This window comes from Sipha flava, unplaced genomic scaffold (assembly GCF_003268045.1).
Source record: "Sipha flava isolate LNK unplaced genomic scaffold, YSA_version1 110_pilon_pilon, whole genome shotgun sequence".
NCBI classification, from domain to species: Eukaryota; Metazoa; Arthropoda; class Insecta; order Hemiptera; family Aphididae; genus Sipha; species Sipha flava.
Window position 1 is genome coordinate 160,651 of NW_020271727.1, and position 20,753 is coordinate 181,403.

Genomic DNA, 20,753 nt, shown 5'->3' on the forward strand with positions numbered 1-20,753 from the left:
ATAAGCTTACTAACAAATACAAGCGTCTTTGAAAATTAAGTAAATAATTTCTCGATTTGTTTATTACCTAGTGAAATTACTTTATTTAAAAGTCATAATTTTGATGTTGCTATTAGATTTGAGTGACTAAGTATATTTCAAAAGAGACGACTTTCATTATTAAAAAGAAACGATCAGATTTATTTAAAAAAAAAAAAACATCAAAGTGTCTAAACTATTTACATGTTAATAATACAATTTGGAAATATGAATACCAAAACTAATACAATATTTCTTTATAATATCATGTTTTATAACGTGTTAATTCCAATATTTTAGTTGGATAATCCAATTTAAACTAAATTTTTTTTTTTAGGCTACATCCATATGAAGAAAATACAACATTTTTAACCTTTCATGATTAATATGCTTGGAACTCACATAACCGAAATTTACATCAACTTTCAACTTTTACCAGATTTAGATAAATCTGAATAACTGAATTATTATAATAATATAACATTAATAATAATAATAATAATATGATAATAATAGTATAATTTAATTTAATTTTTTAAAGTATTAAAAATAATCTACAATTTTTCTTTAAAACATTTTGGTATTTATATGATATGCATTATTTTTATTAAAAATCGAACCAATAATTTATTTTCAAAAATAGTTACAGTTTTTGGTTTTATTAAGTTTTATTATAATGTTAGAAGTATAAAACCTGTGATCTTAATAAATAAAACGCATAAACATATACAATAAATGTAATTTTAAATTAATACAAATTAAAATGTTTATTATTTTTAGTTACAGACTTTTTAAAATTTGTTCTTGTTTATAGTGTTATATAATTAAAATAAAATCTTATATAAAAATAAATTTTAATAAATAAATGTTGCAAGCTCATTTTTTATTCGTAACATTTAAATTCAAAATAACTTTTACTCTTTATAAACATTTCTTAACAATAAAAACATTAATAAATATCGTAAAATAAAGTTGAAGTCATAAAAACTTTATAAGATCAGACTAATGTTCAATTTTTCATAGAATTTAACGAGAAGAAAACAACTTATTTTTTCAACAACAATTTCACTGGATATATAAATAATAATAATATAAATAATGTTAAATATAATTATTAAATATATATAGAAAATTATATATTATACACATAGTATATTAAAATATAAACATAAATTATCTTTACATCTTATCTTAAAGTTTTTGAATAAATGGTTTTAAAATTTTAACTATATCATTCTTTATCTACAAATTAAAATATAATTATTTAAACTAAAAATAATCTAATATGCGCATGAAAATTAATCCAGAATGATTCAAATCAATCGAAATAGTGTGTTTAATAGGTCACAATAGTTTTTAAAAAATTAATTATTTATTTAAGTATTCGTCTACATTTAAAACGTATAAATCGATTTGATAAAACAATAAGAGCTGTTGAGTATATCTACATAGTTGTTTAGGGACTTCGATAAATTATCTCTTCCAAGTAGGATAAACGTATACATGATTGTTTTGTTATGGGAGAGAAATTTAAGTGTAACAAGCATATAATCGTGTAAATATGTGCATTGTAGGCCGATTCTACCATTACATAAGATAAGATGCATATCAAGTTGTTGATAAACATACACATCGAGACATGATAATTATTCAACACAAAATCATTAGTTATGAAAAATTAAAATGCTATGGAAAATATTCTTTGAATTTTGTAATCTTCGAGTATTTTGAGTTTTTGTATTTTTTTTTTTTTTATTAGTAATTAATTACTGAATTGAAATATTGGTTGAAAATATTAATTTATAAAACGAACTCGTAGTTACAATAGCTATAATTTATGAACCCGTTGTTATTTTTTACAAGTGTTTTAAGCTTAGATGAGTGGAATGAAACGTATTAAGAAAGTTACAAAACGTAATTGGCGAATTACTCCACCCATCCAAACTTTAAATACTCATGAATAATTAAACAATAATTGCTATAACTCATAAAGTTACTGTGTAATGTTGATATTTTCAACTTAAAATTACTACTAAATTGGTACGCGCACAACATTTATATACTCAATACATAAAATATAAACCCAACTGTACGCATTAAAAAAAAAAAAAAATAATAATAAATATAACACAAAAAAGATTATCTATTTCATATAGCTTTTAAATGAGCCAGCATAGTTATTTGCATCAACATATAACTATAGACTTTTAATACGGGTATATAATTATTGTTGTAGGCACATTAGTATATTGTTTTTATTAGTATTCATTCAACTGAAATTACTATACCATAACCTTATTATCGGCTTATCTATATCATTTGTACAAATATTGCTCTCATGCGTGTAAAAAATATAATTTTATTAGACAAGTTACATCACGGATAATCATAAAACTAAATGATATACCAAAGTCATGAGATACTTATGTGCATCATATTTTGGCATAATTAAGAAATCAAATGAAAATGATGTGTTTATTTGAAATCCTTGTACACAACCTGAATCACTATCAAATGATATCACGATACCATTACACGTTAGTTTAAGTGCATACATTTATTGCGCACCTGAATCCACTGAAGTGGAAAATGTAAAATCATATACAGCTAATTTGATATTTTAATATATTCTTGTTTAGTTTAAAAAATAATTTAATTTCAACAGTAAGTTCTGGGGAATGGATATTTTGCATTTTTAGAGTACATGAAACATTTTGCTGCTTTTATTCTATCCGCATTTAATATGTTAATAGTTAAGAGTTGAGAATTGGATTGAAAACTATTAATATTAAAATTCTTATTTACTTATTTTAACTTTTCAAAGAATATATATCTATATACTTTGTATATCAATATATATTAAGACAGTTACATTTTTTAACTAATCAAATACCCAATAGCTGGAGCTACCAAAATAATACGAAAAAAAAAGACACAAATTAAAAGGAGATAGAAAAAGTATTTTTTATCAATTTATTTATCAAAATATCCTTTTAAAGATATCGTTTAATAAAGTACTGTTGTACTGTAAGGAAATTATAATATTTATTTGCGTTAGGCAAACGATGTAGCGATCCGATATATTAATTTATAACACTAAATTTTTTTTTAAAAAAACGTGGAGAAAACTTTTTTCATATCGTACATTTTACAATATTTCAGTTCTCCATAGTATGTGTATGCACAAATATTTAAATATCGCTCAATATATATATATATATATATTCCAATGTAAATGCAAGTTACGATGTGTTAAACTAAAAATATAACTTTATTTTTATACATCATCATTCGTATATTTATTTTTTCCATAGGCAAAACAATATAATTTACAGTATGTATACATAACACTCATGTATTATAAATATATCTATGTATATAATGTAATTGACACTTGGTGAGAGAAGTAAATAAACTTTTTATATACGACAGCAGATTAAATGAAAAATATGATAATGTAGCGATGGAAAAAAGTGTTATCTCCCGCGAAGTATAACGAAAAGTATTCTTTGGAAGATATTTTCTGAAGCGATCATGTAAATTTGGCATCAGTTCAATGTTTCCCATATTTTCGAATGATAAGAATATATTTCATTGTAATTTAATGAACTGTTACTTAAAATCCTGCACTTATAATAAATTGACACATAATATTGGTTGTATATATAGATGAAACGTTTACAAAATTCATGACACCTTATTTATTTTTAAATTATACTCATATAGTACATACAAACTACCTTCTCTTTTGAAAACTCACTTTTCCGGTCAATAATATTGTTTTTATAAGGTTTTTTTATGTATTTACTTATATAATATATAAAAATAGTTAAAAATAATTTTTAATTTTATGTCCGAGTATTGTTTATAAAAATATGTATATATATATAAAAAAGCACTAGTGCTTATAACTTTAACTTATATATAATGTTTATAAGTTAATAATAACAAATATAAAAGCATGAAGAGACTCAAAGTACCAGCAAATTATTGTGTTCTACTTCGTTCACTCCAAACTCTAAAAACTTAAAAGCACAATGAGATAATCTTCAAAGAACCTTATCTGGTTTTGAAAAATGAAGAAGAAACATGTGACCTAAAAATAACCACTAAAACAAAAAATATTTCTTATAATCGTATGAATTAATTGTTTGTTATTAACAAATTTGAAATAATACACTTTTAAGTATATTACAGTTTTAAAATTTGGATGAGTCATGAAGGTTAGGATAATCGGTGATAATATTAATTAATGTCCATAATTTATTTGTCTGTATGACATAGTTCGTATTGAATTAAATCCATGTAATTTGTTGTTCCACAACTATATAAATTGAATTGCCTACATTATTTGCCGTAAGTTATAAATCATTTTATTATTCTTTCCTCTTTTTTTAAAAAAATATAATATTGGTTTTACAATGAAGTTATGACAGTAAACATATAGATTAACATCATATATAACTTAATACAAAACTAACCATGAACAAGTTGTGAAGTAATCAAATAATAGTAATAGGGAGGAAGTAACCCACGAATCATGAAAAGAATAGCAAGGAAAAAATTAAAATTGCTTTGCTAAGCAACACCATCATCATTCGAATATGTCGATCAAGGATAAAGGCAACTAGTTGGTGAAAACATAATCAAAACGACGATGACACGATCAAACAGCATACATAAGAGCTCCGATTTAGCACTAATTCAGACGTAATCAAATAATCAGACAAATTCAGCCATTCAGTTTAGACCCTAAGCTTTCATTTATTATTATCAGTTTATTTTATCTATGTTAATCGAAATTAAACATATTCATAAATATCAATAATACCATAACAACTATTCTTGATAGACACTTAATATAATCTAAAATACCCTTAGATCTTTACATTGTGTAATTAGTTCAAACTCATCACTTGGCATGCTACAATGCAATTACATTTTTTGCTCGTATTTTGTGAATTTATAATGACTAAAAAAAAAAATATAAATATCAAGTATTGATAAAAATAATATTGATTAATATCGAATAATGATCGGTTTTTGCATATTCTTCTTCTCCACATCAAATGATACTAACATTAATTTAGTTTGCCATATTTGTACCGGTCATTATTTAAATATTAATAATCAATAGAATTTCCTAATAAGAATTTTATTAATTTTTAATAAAAATATTTCATAATAATGCATTTATTAATAATACATTTTGGATATCATTTTGTAATAAAATATACTAAGAACCGTTTTCTTTCTTCTAAAGCTAAATTCTACAATATCCAATAATTTGTATATCAATGAATAATGTATAATTTAATTTTCGAAAATAAAATTCTCGTTTTCGTAAAAAAAATTTAAAACTATTGTTTTTTAATAATGATTACTGTTATCATGTTTAAAGAAAAAAGTATGAGACAAAACGAAATTTAAAAATGGCAATATAGGTATTTAAAAATGAAACTATATATGTCATGATGTAATTGACAAAATAGGCTATGAATGCATTAAATTTACAGACGGGTTCATGCGACTTAAAATAGGATATACGGTTACTTTGGAATAAATTACAAGTATGATGACTTCAATAAATTAGCACGGTCAGCCACGTAAAATTTTAAAGTATCAAATTTGGAACCGATTTCGAAACAAAATCCGTAATTGAAAACCCCTGGGTTTCCAGCAGCCCAACAATTCCGTTTGCATTCTAAAAAGATAACCAATAAAGTTATTGGATAAAATAACTTCTAAAGAAGATTAGAGTATTGATTTTAAATCGATAACTATATTTATTTTTATTTCTTGGCTTTTTTATGAAATAAAAATGAATAATTAATAAATGGTTAATAAAGCATATTTCAATTATATGATGGTATTATAATGAACGCAATATAAGAATATCGTACATGCATGGAATGTTATTTTTAATTAAGGAAAAGTTTTAGTGAAACTTTTGAACTTTTGTGGCAAGCATATAGAGAAGATGTTCTGTCTCGGACAATCATTATAATAACAATGCAATACTACTAATAATATTAATAATAATACAAGAAGTAATTAACTTACATATCTCTAATTCTAAATGCATTGATAAAAAATATATGAAACTAAGTTATTATGAATGTAATTTAGTATCATAAATGAAAATCTAATAATTAGGCAGGGACCAGAAAATCATCAGTTTTCATAAATAATTTAAACATGAACTACTATAATAACAATAATAATAATTATCATAATACATTAATACCAAATGGTAGTTTTAACTGCATAAAGATAATATTATTGCAAAATGTTAGTGGTGAAATAACAGTTCATTGATACGGGAAGCTTTGACAATAAATCAGATTAAATTACTCTAATATGGGCAACTCGATTACAGCTATTAGGAACAACCGGGTTACCGATTTGAAAACAGAAAAATACTTTTTTTTTATTGCCAAGTTGAATTATTCCATATGCGGGTCATTGAAATAGTAATCTAAATTATTGCAACATAAATGTTCAAATGGATTAGGCAAAATTAACAAAAGTTATAATAAAAATTATTTTTTTTCAAATAACAATACATTTTTGATATTTAATTATGTTCATTATACAAATCATTATTATTTTAGAACATAATTTTTTCAACGGTAAAATTATTATTACTTTATGTAGTATTAAATTATAAAATTATTTATTTATTCTATAATATATTGTCTTATGTAATATCAAAGAACTTTGATAAATTCAAATAAGTTAAATCATCAACAAAAATAAAAACTAGTTTACAAAAAAAATTAAGTAAGTAAAGTAATTAATTTGTATGTATTTATTATGTAATTGATTTTTCGGTATTCATTATAGCCTTAATTCTAGCATAGCGTAACGATTTTAGTTAAAGAACCAAAAATTACCTAGTGTTAGTTATTGTAAATTTAGATTTACTATGCAATTAAGATGAACTAAGAGTAAAAAGTATTGTTCATTTTACTTTGAAGGATATGATGTGATTTTAGTAACATATGAATATACCTATTTTATTAGTAAATAATTCCTAGCTGGATTCATGAAAAACAATTATATTATGTAAGCTCTTATTAAAAAAAAAAAAAATGGATGATTATGGTATTCATAATTAAATAAAGTTAATTAATCAATTTTTTTACTCGAAAAAAAAAATTTAAAAATAGAATTTTTTTTTACTTTGAAAATAGATGGATGAAATATTTTTTAAAAAAAAAAATCTCTAAAAATGTGTTTTAGTTCTTGATAAATGCGAGGTCATCCGTAATGCTCGGAATACCGAGAGACGATGTGGTATCTACCAAGGGACGATGCGAATTTTATTCAAACACTCTACCTGTCCGCCAGCTTGTAATATTAATCCTACATCTAAAGGAAATGAATAGAAACACGCGCGTGATGTTGGTGCTTGGCTTTACATACGTACAGCCAAACGCTATTTTTACTCCGAACTAGTACGGTCGCCTGTAGTTTCAATAATTTCCTATCTCGAGTTAATCCCAGGATGCTCTTCGAGTTATAACAATTACTACGCGGCAAGGGATATTAAAAAGTTATGAGAGCTGGAGGAAAAGTTCTAGTGAAAAACCACGGTATTCATTGGTTATACTAAATCCTCTTAAACCTAAGAACCGATAACAATAAGGAGCTATACAAAACTAATTTCCCATAAAGGTTTACATATTGTATACATATTATTTTAGATAAATTAAGTATCTTATGTATCTAATAAGCCCTCGACCGAGACCCATAAGGGCATTCATACACTTACGTACTTCTCTGAGAACAAGGTATATCGGAAAAGTAAAGAAAAGTCCGTTCGTATATATAACTGCGATGAATCAGGGTGCACAAAAAAAAAAAAAAAAAAAAAAAAATGAGAAAATTGAAAATAACTATTACGTTGAGATTAAAAAATATACTAACATAATTATTTTTATTGAAAACATAATCTATATCATACGAAAATAAGAGACTTACGGTTAAAAATATCACGTCCTATTATTAATATCCGTATTAATTATGGTAACCGTTTGTACGTTATTGTCCCTAAAACAAGAACGTACTTAGTCCGATTTTAACAAGACTTCAACTAAACCGTTAGATGGAGAGAAAGGGGTCACCTGATAACATTTTTTCGATAATTTTTGCATTAAACCGCAGTAGTGGTAATCGAAGAGATCCGATATAACTTGAATTCTTGCCAGATTTGAATTTTGGAGGTATAGATATAGTGTCAACGTTTGATCTCAGAAATGCACAAATAAAAAAGGACACCCCCAATTTTTGCAAACACTTATCTTTAAAACATAGTATTTTTAACCTTTGGACTTTTATAATGGCATTTATAATGCAGATTCGGTTTTAAAACAATAAAACTATAGGTATCTAAATATATTTTTACCTCTGCATTGGAGTTATTGAAAACGTTCCCGTTTTTCACAAAAGACCCTGTATATTGTGTTGCAACATATTGCGCAGTTGCATGGATGCCTCCTATCCGAACGGGTGCTTGATCTTTATTGGTACGGGTACAAAAGATTCTATTCGACGCAGTGCACTCTACTGCCGGACATTATGTTATTATATGTGACGCTTTGAATCTCTTTTTCTTTTTCCTTGATCACAGTGAAACGTGCCTCCGCCCCCGCATGTACACTATGTGAGCATCAAGCGTGAACATTTCCACAATGAAAGATGGTTAGTGGGGTTGGAAAAAAAATAAAGGTAAACACTACCACAGCGCGTCACCTCTTCGCCATGCTCTTTCGTTGCTTCTTGAGAAGCTTTTAATGTTTTGTTAAAACGAGAAAAATAATGTATTGTGGTGGAGCGTAACCAGTCGTGTTATAGGTGTATACGATGATATTAACATTACTGGGTATTACTAATTTAAACGGTACGAAATTGTAATGCAAATACTTGTAATTTTCAATAATTATTATTTATTATTATTTTCAGTAATTTTCAACGATATCAATCATTTGATTATACTTTTTTTATTAATTTATAGTTTTCATTGTACTTGAAATAATTTGCTAATTATTATTAACGTGATCAAAATAAAAAAATTAAATTATATTATATTATTTCATTTACAAAAGTATATAATTTTACTTGAAAAAAAATAAAATAAAATACTTTTGAACTATTCTGTGCATAATCAACAATTTAACCAACATCATGAAGTTTTCGTTTAGTTCCAAAAATATGCAAAACAATATTTACTTAAATTTCAAAATGAATACAATATATTTTTTGTTTTTTAATTTGTAAGTTGTCAAACGTATATGTCACAAAATTGGATAGTTATTTTTTAAATAAAACATAAAAACCCTTGTATAATATAGAATACGTCACCTATACACCATCTACTAAATCAAATAAAAAAATGAGAAAATGTATACACAACGAAATGGGTGAGTAATACATTACGTATCTCATTGTATACCGTATTAAAAGTGACTATATTTTTTCATGAGTATCAATACAGTTGAACATTTATGCTCGCTTAATAAGTGCAAAACAAATAATGTTGTAGAACTTATTTTAATAAGTTAAACACGAAAAAAAAAATTATAATACTTTATAATATTATAATAAATGTAGTTTTAAGTATTGTATATATATTTTTGTTTAACTTTTGATTATTTTCTGTAACAAACAATTTTGTCCTGTTACTATTTCAATGACACGTTGTGAATAAAAAACAGTGATATCACATAGTATCCAACTCGCTTTGATTAATAATGAACATACTGCACATTCTTCAATATTCCAATCTAAAGAGCATAAAATGATTAGTTTTGTACATTTTTATCTCAACTTATGACTCTTCGATTTCTTTAAGAAATACTACTGCGAAGTAATTTCATATCCTTATTATAATAAGTCGATGTTTAATAAAACTGTTATAAATTAAAACCGAAATCACAGTCAACCTCTATTGGCACGCAATCATAAAATTAGTACTCATAATATTACATTTTAATATTATCCCGAATCATTATTTAATTTAACTTTTTAATATTGCTATATTTACTTTAAAGTTTTAATCAAATTTCAGTTAAAAAAACAAATAATATTATTGATTTAATTTTCTTTGTAAACATTTGTGAAACAGTCAATATAAAGTTATAATATAGGTATTCAAAATAATATTTTATTTTATATTAAATCATATTTTTTTTCTTCCGTTAATTTAACAATACTGAAAACATAATAATATTCTGTCTTTGCACATACATAATACATAGTTATGCAACACTAGCAGCCGGATGATTGTATTTCAAGTGTCAGTATTAGTGATGGATATAGGTAAATAATTTCTATCGAATAAGGCGGCTCTCACACCGGAGCAATAGGCAACGAGCAACTAGCAATCGTCGATAAGCAATAATATTGCTAATTGATTAATCTCGTAGAAAATAATGAATATTCTCACACCGAAGCAACACGATGTTTCCTGTTGCGAACGTGTAGCAACATGCGTTGCCAGTGATACGGCTGTCGTGTTGCCGGTCGATATTTATTGACAGTGTTGAGCAATACGAGCTTCGTATTCGTATGGTTTTTTTTTTATTATATTGTTATACATATGTAAATTTGTGTTACCTCATGTTCAATTTTTATTAAAATTAATTAATTAAATTAAAAATGTGTGATGTATCTGGGCTCATTCTATAACAGCTTTTGAACTGCAGTGGATGAAGTTTAAGTTCATCTGCATAGACATTTGCACCATATTTTGCAAGCTGTTTAAACGCTGGGTTAATCCAATATTTACGTTTTTTATTTTTTATTTTTCTTCTTCTTAAATTCCACCAGAATAATAAAATATCGTCTTCATCAGACGATGACATGGTTGCTACTGCGTTGCTTATATTTGAGAGCTAGGGGCAATACGTATTGTCTGTTGATTATTGTTAATTGCTAGTTGCTCGTTGCCTATTGCTCCGGTGTGAGAGCCGCCTTAGTCGGTGGTATTATATGACTAATTTAGTTATTTTACGTGGTATAAGTAATCATTTGATTAATATTTTATTCGATTAATTATTAACTAAATGTACCTAATTTTTGACTCATTTTGATTATAATAAAAATTGTAACTAACTTAAGCACAAACTTTACTAAAAATATAAAATACATTAGATATAAATTATAAAATAAAATTCTAAATCAAAAACTGTTTTAATTCTACGGATCAAAACAATTTAATGATAAACTAAGGAACTTATTTAGAGTAGTAAATATTTATTATCATAGAATACATGTAAAATACTAGAATACGTTTCTACTATCTTGTTATTTCTGAAAATATCCTATTTATGTATGTAATTTCTAAACAGATTCAGAATCACAGTGGAATAATATTGACTTTTTATTGACTTATATGACTTATAGATATTTATATATTATGGCGTTTGTGTGTGTGTATCATTGTCGGTGTACGTTTTGTGTGACTACTTTTTATGAGGTATACGAGTTACGAATTAACGACAACAAAGAAATCTAATTTTAAATTTATTAAAATTAGTCAGTAATTCGGCTTCGATACTTTGCATTCTATAATAGGTACTTAGTCGTTGATTAATTATCTATTTACAAATCGATTAAACGAATTTTAGTCTATTAATTTTTAGTCAAATCAGTGGACTAATTTAATTTATTTGTATTAGTTGGCTATACAAAATTTAGTTGAATAATTAGTCGACTAATATTAATGATTTATAATCATTAATTGAAGTCGATAGTACGTGATGAAAACAAACTATTAGTATTAATAAATAGTCGCTTCTGCCTATTACTAGTCAGTATCATTGTACTATCCAACAACTATCCGAGAAACACACTAGATTCGTATTTGTCTTATAAAACGATTTTGTATATGCAAATTTAATTTTCAGAAATCCTATTTACATCCGAGAATAAAACTGAAATCGGTTGATTTATTGTCTTCTGATTTCTTAAGTGTAGATAGAAATATACCACTGCTATAGCTGGATTATATTAGATTAATTTAGTAATAACCTATTTAGTTACAACAGTAAAAAAAACATCTGTAATATGTCAACGAGTATACCTGTACATCGCATAGTATATTCAAATCGAAAAATATTTATTATCTGTTTTTTCAGATACAATATGTTTAACAATAGATTAAATCGATTTGTTATGTAAATTATACAACGTTTTATACAAAATTCATACTCATAAATACAAACGAATTTTTGAATTTATTTTCATTTTTTACTTACATATATAAAAACATGTCATGTTATGATATTGTGTGCAAGTACAAAGGTATTTCGTAAGAAATAAAAGGTAAGTATTTATACATATAAATTAAATACACGATGCCGTAGGACAGAAAAAAAGAAAATATTAAAAGCATAAAAATGCAGTGTAATATGCAATTTGTTTTATGTTGTGCACACGCCAACAATATATATCGTTTTAAGTTTACTTATCTAATTTATTACTACACTTTTTTTTTTATTAATTTTATCTATGTACCTACAATAATTTATTATTGCACGGAAACATTTCAAAGCGTTATGTAAATTATAATATTCAAATCTTAAATGCACGACGTTGTGGGCCTTTACTGTTATATCTCGACTGATGACGACTCGTTTTTGTGCACCACATGTGTACAATGTGACTGTAATAACGTCGGACCCGCAATCCTTAACGTCACAGACGTTAACGTTATTATTTCGGAAAAGGACAACGACGTGCGGCGTCGAAGAAAAATCGGGAAAATGCTTATGTAATCGAATCACTACGATCCTTTACGCCGTCGGCTGTAACGCGAAGGCGATGGGGCGACGATGTCGTGACAATGACATTTACATAATTTCCTATCGTCAACCGCAGCACGAGGCGCAAAGACAATATATTTACATATGGTGTTTAGAGTACGATACACGTGTCGTATAGAAACGTATGTATGACTTACGGGACGGTGTAGGCTGATGGAGGGTAACAGGGATGGCTGTGCGAGCGAATGTCTAATTTTTAGCAATTATGAAACGCAGGCCCAGGACAGGGTAGAATAGTTCATTCCATAAATACATATTTAAAATGATAATAAAGAACGTGTGCACGTTCCGTCCACTCCTTAAATGAACCGTTATTGTCACCACCGTACGTGGAGGACGTATTATTTGAGTAACCGATCACAACTAAAGTGGGTGAGACTCAGATATGCGGTGGTTTGCCGTTACGACGTTATTAGGCAATTGTCTTTTGAGTGTGATACAATGAAAATAAAATAAAATGTCCGTACTGCGGTGAAGGATCTATAATTCGTTTCAGTTGGAATAGAGTAAAATTCTGTACAAAACACTATTATATATATTCTAGTTGAATTTCACGCTTGGAAATGTGTCCACGGAGGCAGAAGCGTATCTCGAATTCGAATTTGATTAGCACTGATAAATAGTACGATAACAGGTACCCTGATCGTCATTCGTCATTTTTTTATTCTATACTATAAATTAATATCTAAAAATTACATAAAAAATAATGAACTGTTGAGGAATGATATTTTTTTTTATTTCAATTTTACAAAGACACAAAATCTAGCTTTGAGGCATAATATCAAGAAAATTACATACAAGATATACATAAAGACCGTAATAATGAAATACGTGAGGATAAAAGCAATCCAGTGATAAAATCCAACGATAATTTAATTTTTTTTACTCTATTTTAAACTTTTTTTTTCGTAAATATTTATTATAAATTGTTAGTAAATCTTTAATCGTTTAATAGATACTGACATTATTTTTTCTTAAATTTGTGGGAGGGATTTATAGAGAGTGAATTGGATGCAAGTTCAGCAATTAAAGTGTTAGATAGAGTCTGTAATAATATTTAGTGGCTAATTTATCTAAGATTTTTATTTTGAAGTCTATTGAAAGTGCAGAATTGGATATTTAAAGAAGCTTGTAGAGTACGAATTTGGAACAGCTTTGCACATTTTAAAATTTGAATTGCATTGACCCAAATAGGTCTTAATATCTAAAATACTTCAATAAATACATAAGCCTATGTTACCCATTGCTTCTGCTCTTTTATTTACGTTCATAAGAATATATTTAAATCATTTTTATGTAAGCCTCTATAATATGTCACAATTGTAACTTAAAAATTAAAACACTTGCTAAAATAGCTCATTTAACTATCACATTAATGAATACTGAATTATTTCGTCTGTAAAAAGTGGTGAATAAGAATATATTATTTTAATATTATTTCATGCGAAATAATTGACTACAAGGTTTTTAATTATTCATATTGTTTTGCAAATTGATTAAGCCACCATGGCTGAAATCAAAACGATGTTGTTTTTTGTTGTGCAAACTTTTTTTTCACTACTGTTCCTGGATTTTGTATTCCATATTAATCTTTATTCCCCTCTCACCTACTCATGTCATGATGAAAAGTGCAATTTATAATAACTGTAGCCTAACTATGGAAACGGATAAAATCAATAAAACGTGATAATATTGTCCCCGCAGTGATGACTAAGAGGTTTTAATATTATATGTACTTATATAATTTATATTACAAGAGGCCTTGTATTAAATCACATGCGGTTATGCACTAATTATGTGGCTAGTCCATAATGATCGAAGGACGATAAAATTACACGAATAATATACAACCATAAGGTTTTTGAACATTTACCTAAGCAATTTACTTGAACTGAAAAATAATTTAAAATTTTAATTATTTTTTTTCAATTTATTAATTGAAAATTAAGTCATTAAAATATTTAACATTTTAACTATGATTGACAGTGTAAAATATTCAGCCCACCGGAAGGATTACACGGTAGTTGATCTCTGCCAAATATTAGTCGTTCTCCTCATCGCGATGGATGTGATTTGATGGATACAGAATTAATCCTAACGTTGTAGTTGAAACCAAAAAATAAAAAATAAGGTTTTAATCCGATCTAAATTGAATTTTTAATACATGCGAATCGATAACTTAGCATACAGACTTGCGAACAATAAAAATAAAACGCCAGTATTAAGTTATTGCCAGCAAAAATGTTTCTTTAATCCTTGAAAATAATTTAATGCAATTTTAAGTATAGAACAAAAAATTAAAGGCAGTTTGGACAGTTGGGTGGTTTGAGCGATCAAACTTGTAATTTATCGAAATTTTAAGAACTGCGATTGCATAAACAGTAGATTTGTTAACGAAGATAAATTCCGTGTTACTCGAAAATATTTACGAGTGGCATTAAGCGTTTAACAAATATTAAACTAAATACAGTGCTATGATACTCGTGGATATAATTGTGTCACTGTATGAGTTAAAGCCAAGTTAAATGGTTATCACGCACGTTCGCACTAGTGATGGAAATTATCAGGTAATTAGTTAACGAAATCAAAATAATCGAATTATCAGTAGTCGAAAACTAAATAATCGAATGATTCATGATTTAACTGCTTAAACCAGTTGTATAAATGATCAAATGATTATCTATAAGCGTGAAAGTGAAATGCATTTTCAATCCAAATATGTATACGTATTAAACCAATTAGTGTGGCGATTATCGATACCGGGAATTATACTAATGATTAAAAAATAAAATAAATAATAATACAATACTAATGGACAGTGGATTTCTTAATTTAGTACCCGTATGGGTAATGAGTAAAACACCTAATTTTTTCGAATAATTAAATTAATTTTCTTATGATAAATATATCTGGTACCATTATTTGGATTATTAAAATCATTCGATTATTCCATTAGATTATTCCCATCATTAGTTTGCACACAGGACTGAGCAAAAAATACCTAAAAAAAAGTATCTAAATATAAGATACAAAATACTTCGATATTTTTAAAGATAATAGATACAAGATACAGGTAGCTGAGATATATATAAAATACTTTATACATTTATCAATATTTATTTATTTATTTATTCATTTACATTAGGTACAATAAAAAATAATATAAATATACTTATAAATTACAATGTTTATTTATTAACTATTAAATGTTTAAATTTAAAAAAATGATAAGTAGTATTATAGTAAAAGTTTTTTATATATTATATTCCATGTTATAAAATAAATTCCTGGTTACCTTTAAAAGAGACCAATTTCAATTTTCAATTCACATTCATTATTTCATCAAAATTTATTATTGTATAGAATGTTTCATCTAAGGATTTTGGAATATTAACAATTACATTATTATCCATGTTTTTAGTAATAGATACTTAAAATCGGACGACACTACACAAATACCGCGTAGACAGAAAATATGAACTGATCATCGCACAATCTTATAGTCTAAAATAAATGTTTAGCGCGATAAAATAAAGAAAACATTCTGCCGATAAACTGGATTTATGTAACTTACTGATTACAAAATTTGCTCATAATAAAGGTTATATGTAATAAAATATTATGAGCAAATATTGTATATATAGTTCATTTATCATGTGAATGCCTTCGGCGTGAAAAACTTTAATCTAAATTATTAATAATTATTATTACATAACAATAGGTTATATCTAGTATCTTAAATCATGAAAAGATACTAGATACAAATTAAAAAAATATTTAAATCTACGGTACCAGATATATTAAAATAATGTATCTTGATACTAGATACAAGATACAATTGTATCTCAGATACTGCCCAGCCCTGTTTGCACGGTTACGTATTGATTCCTTAGTTATGGTCTGCGGAACAGCTGATAATTGTATCCGTCTGGTAAACGTTTTGTTAAGACGTGAGACGGCCAAAAAAAAAGTCAGGGTCAAGTCACCACGCTCTTCGAAGAGAGAACCTTACATATGGATACATTACCACGCGACCAATCCGAGTGGGCATGATCGCGGAAGAGGAACAGAGTTGCTTGGTAAGTAACACCTATTCCTCCGTCGCCGCGCCATACGATGGCATTTCATAGGAATAATTTACAGCGAAGCATGCGGAATCTGCGCTAACGATTTACCCAAAGGTATGTATGGCAGCGGGAAATTCCGCGCGGAACCCACACTGCTATCCCGTCTGAGTTTAACGGAAGGCAAGGGGAGGTAATTGCCCCGGAGCGGCAAATTTTTGAAGATCAACATAAAATAAAAAATGTATAATTATAATTTTTCTTGCAAGACTGTTTAACTATAGTACATATTATTTCTATTGCATATATTATTTTTTATTTCGAATTGTAATTTTCTTAAGGATGACACTGCTACTACCCCGTCCGCGTGTACCGGTACAACCCGCGCGGTCCGGTTCGTTTCGGCCACGTGTTCGCACGGCCGTCGTGAATCGTAACCATGACGGTCAGCGTTCGAACACCTTGGGGGTGGATACGAATTGCAGTAGGCGTGCGTACAGTTCGCCGTGAAATGGTGGATACGGCATCAGGTTCACAGTCTGGACGCTTTACAGGAGAAATCATATAACACGGTCGATCATAGGCGTGTTTTTAGGGGCGTCTTGAGATTGGAGATCGGACACCCAAAAAAATTACGTAACAACGACGTGCTAAAACCATCAATATCTATTTTTATGATCCACTATTAGATCTTCCAATTATACTTCATTGTTAATAGTATTTTTCTCTAACGGTGGTGCCACTCCCCCCCTAGATTCAACCATCTAGCAGTTTGCCGGATGACTTAAGCGGTTGACTGCGCTACGGTAGACTTTTTTCGGTAAGTATCACGCAACACTACAAGGTTAACCATATAGTCTTCGCCTTAGCGCGACGTAAGTAACGTGACGTAGTTAGCGTGACGAGTGGAGTAACAAAGTTGTAACAATCAAATAATGAGTGGTGTATCGCAACGCCTACCCTTGTAACTAATAGCACCGGTCCACCAACTCAGTTGTCAAAGCGTCTTCGACGTTGGACGGCGAAAATTTTTTTTAGCATTATAGTGAACTTAATAAATGTTAATAATGCTAATAATAGCAAAAATAAAAAAACAGTATTGGGCTTATTCGTACTGGGAAGAAGATAAATAAATTAAACGTGGATTGATTTCAATCATAACAAAAAAAAAAAAAATCTTTATTGAAATTGGAATCATCATTTGTTTTAGAAAGTTAAAACTTTCAAAGTTTTCAAAATAAATACAATGAATAAACGAAAGTAATTGCCAAGCGCTTGAACAATATGAAACAATATAGCAAGTGGCATAAAATGAAATATGCTGCATTCGAATGACGACCACGTATCAGTTAGTCGACACGTAGTCGTATTAGTTTAGTCTGCGTTACATCTATTGGTTACATTGTTTTGACACAAAGTCTCGTTGTAAGACCACGTACACGTCAAACAAATTCAGGAAACGTCTGTGTTTGTGCAAACATGATATTTATCCAAACTTCGAACACACACGTTCCAATGACTTGGACCAACTTTAGTTTAATTTTTGATCTTGTCAAAAAGTATATTCAGTATAAATTCTAAATGTTTGTTGACCATGATACTACTTGTACTGTGGTACTGATTGCTTGTTTAAGGGAGAAGAAAAAAGTAAAGCGAAAAAGAAACAGAAGGTGTAGACGAAGGAATAGCTGAAGAAGGGAGTTCAATTTAACCGTGATCGTATGGTTGTAGAGTTTAAAATGAGTTCAACCGTTGGCTATAGCAACTGTTTATGAATAGATGAGGATACGTTTGGCGAGCTATTTGAAAATAGACCATTAATTGAAAAAAAAAACTGTAGCCACACGAGGGATCTAATCACGACGGAACATAGACTATTGTCCACTTTGAAATATCTACATTTATAAATACAAACGTTTTTTCGATCATCTGGGGATTTTCGATACCACTGCTTGTCAAACTATACTCCGTAGATGTCCAACTGATTGTAAAACTACTCAAACTATACTGTATACCAGTGGTGGCCAAACTTTTTTTTCCTCGGACCATAAAAAACAATTTTTTTTTATCGCAGGCCATAAAAAAAATGCATTCTAAATTTTTTTTTACGTAAATGCAAAATATTACAGTTATACAAATAAGTGCTGTAATATAGAAGACTTTCGCGGGCCAGATATTAAATGATGGCGGGCCAGAGTTGGCCCGCGGGCCGTAGTTTGGCCACCACTGCTGTATACGATCAAAATGTTTGCACAAACACAGAAAAATGTGTTTGACGTGTATGGGGTGGGTCGGCTTTAGACGCATGCTACTTGCGACGTCACTCACTACGTTACATCGGTGGACGCTCAGCGAGACAGAAAATGACAGTTTGCAATCCAGGACCGTAGCCACGAGAAGGCAAGGGACAGCACAAGGTGGCATTGCATCCCTGAATCTAAATTGTTCCTCTAAAATTTGGTTTGCCACACCTGATGCTTTGGTCTGGCTACGAGCCTGCTGCGATCGCGTGGTTTTCGACCTCGGGCGCCGGTTGAAAACCGCAGGAAAGAAATCGTCGTGTAGCCCAGCAGTAGTGCTTACTGGAAAAACCACTTGGGTAGCACCCAATACATAGGCAGTGTACGGTATGTAGTACAGCACTATGTTAGTTTAGAGTGAATTCGAGAGCATCCAAAGTGTTACCCGGTAGCCGAACGGCGGGCACGTTCAGGACCGTTTAAATACAGGAATTCATCGCTGATTGTACACATGCACTAGGTATAGATGATAATGATTTATTAATATTTTATGCAGTCAATTTGAATTTTAAACAATTCAATACATTATGAACACTGTTCGTTCAGGTGATTAGAGGGGAAAAAATGATGTAGGCGTATCATGGACGATAAACGGGTACGCACACATTCAGTAACGTATTCCCGTATTTAAACGCACCCGCACGTTCAACACCTTTCATCGATTTTATTTGATTTTATTATTTTTGGCACAATACGCCTGCCGCGTGAAAAAGCCGTTAAGTGGCGATTCGGGCGGCAGAACGTAAAATAGCCGATGCTAGCGGTTGCTTACCGAGGGCGCCGTGGGCGGCAACATTGGCACCATATGCAGATAAGTGCGCCGGCCATGTCCGTCGCGTTCCGGTGACGGGGTGAGCTGCTGCTGCTGCTGCTGTCGTTGATGGTGATGGTGGTGGTGGTGAAGCCGTCGCGGTGACAGTACGACCCTGTCGTGTTGTGCGGCCGCAGCCATCATCGGGATCCACATCGGCCGACGCTGTGTACGCGCCGCATCCGCCGCTCGTCAACGCGGGTCCGCAGCAATGAAGCCAGTCCGTGGCCGGAACCGACCGCACACCTGCGAGATAAAAAGAAAAAATTCATAATTAGACCGTGGTCGTTTCCGAAAACCTGTTAGGGTGTGCGAGTTCGTGGTGTGCGTGGTTCACCCGATATTATACCACGGTTACGTTCTCCGAGGAGGCGTAAACATCAATGCTATTACCTTTTAAGACGCTCTACCGGTTTTGTACTCGTTTGAAACAGCAGAATTACGCGTTTAAATGGTCCTCATTTCACGAAACAATTCCTTTGTTTCAGCTCATGCACTTATTCCACGACCGAGGCCATAGCCAACGAAATATTTTTTTTTTTTTTTAAGGGGTTAGAGTATAAATATGATTTTTGACCAGCAGTTTTTAATACTTCAAATATGATAGACATTTAAAATCGTATAATTTTGTCTTAAGATTATATTTCGAAGGTTGATCCTGAACCCTACTACCCCCCTGGTTAGAAACATTTATTACCAGTTCTTACAACTATTTACCTGTTGTTCAAGT

At 29.3% G+C, this 20,753-nt stretch overlaps 1 protein-coding gene across 2 annotated transcripts in view; it reads right to left on the minus strand.

Annotated features, from left to right (window-relative positions):
- Positions 1-20,753, minus strand: part of LOC112688531 (cyclic nucleotide-gated cation channel subunit A) — a 249,148-nt gene that overhangs the window by 138,096 nt on the left and 90,299 nt on the right. For both annotated transcript variants that reach the window (XM_025561796.1, XM_025561788.1), the window contains exon 2: positions 19,985-20,269. In XM_025561796.1, coding sequence (XP_025417581.1) covers positions 19,985-20,179 — 195 coding nt within the window. In that variant the 5' untranslated portion in view covers positions 20,180-20,269. The remainder of the gene's footprint in view (positions 1-19,984; positions 20,270-20,753) is intronic.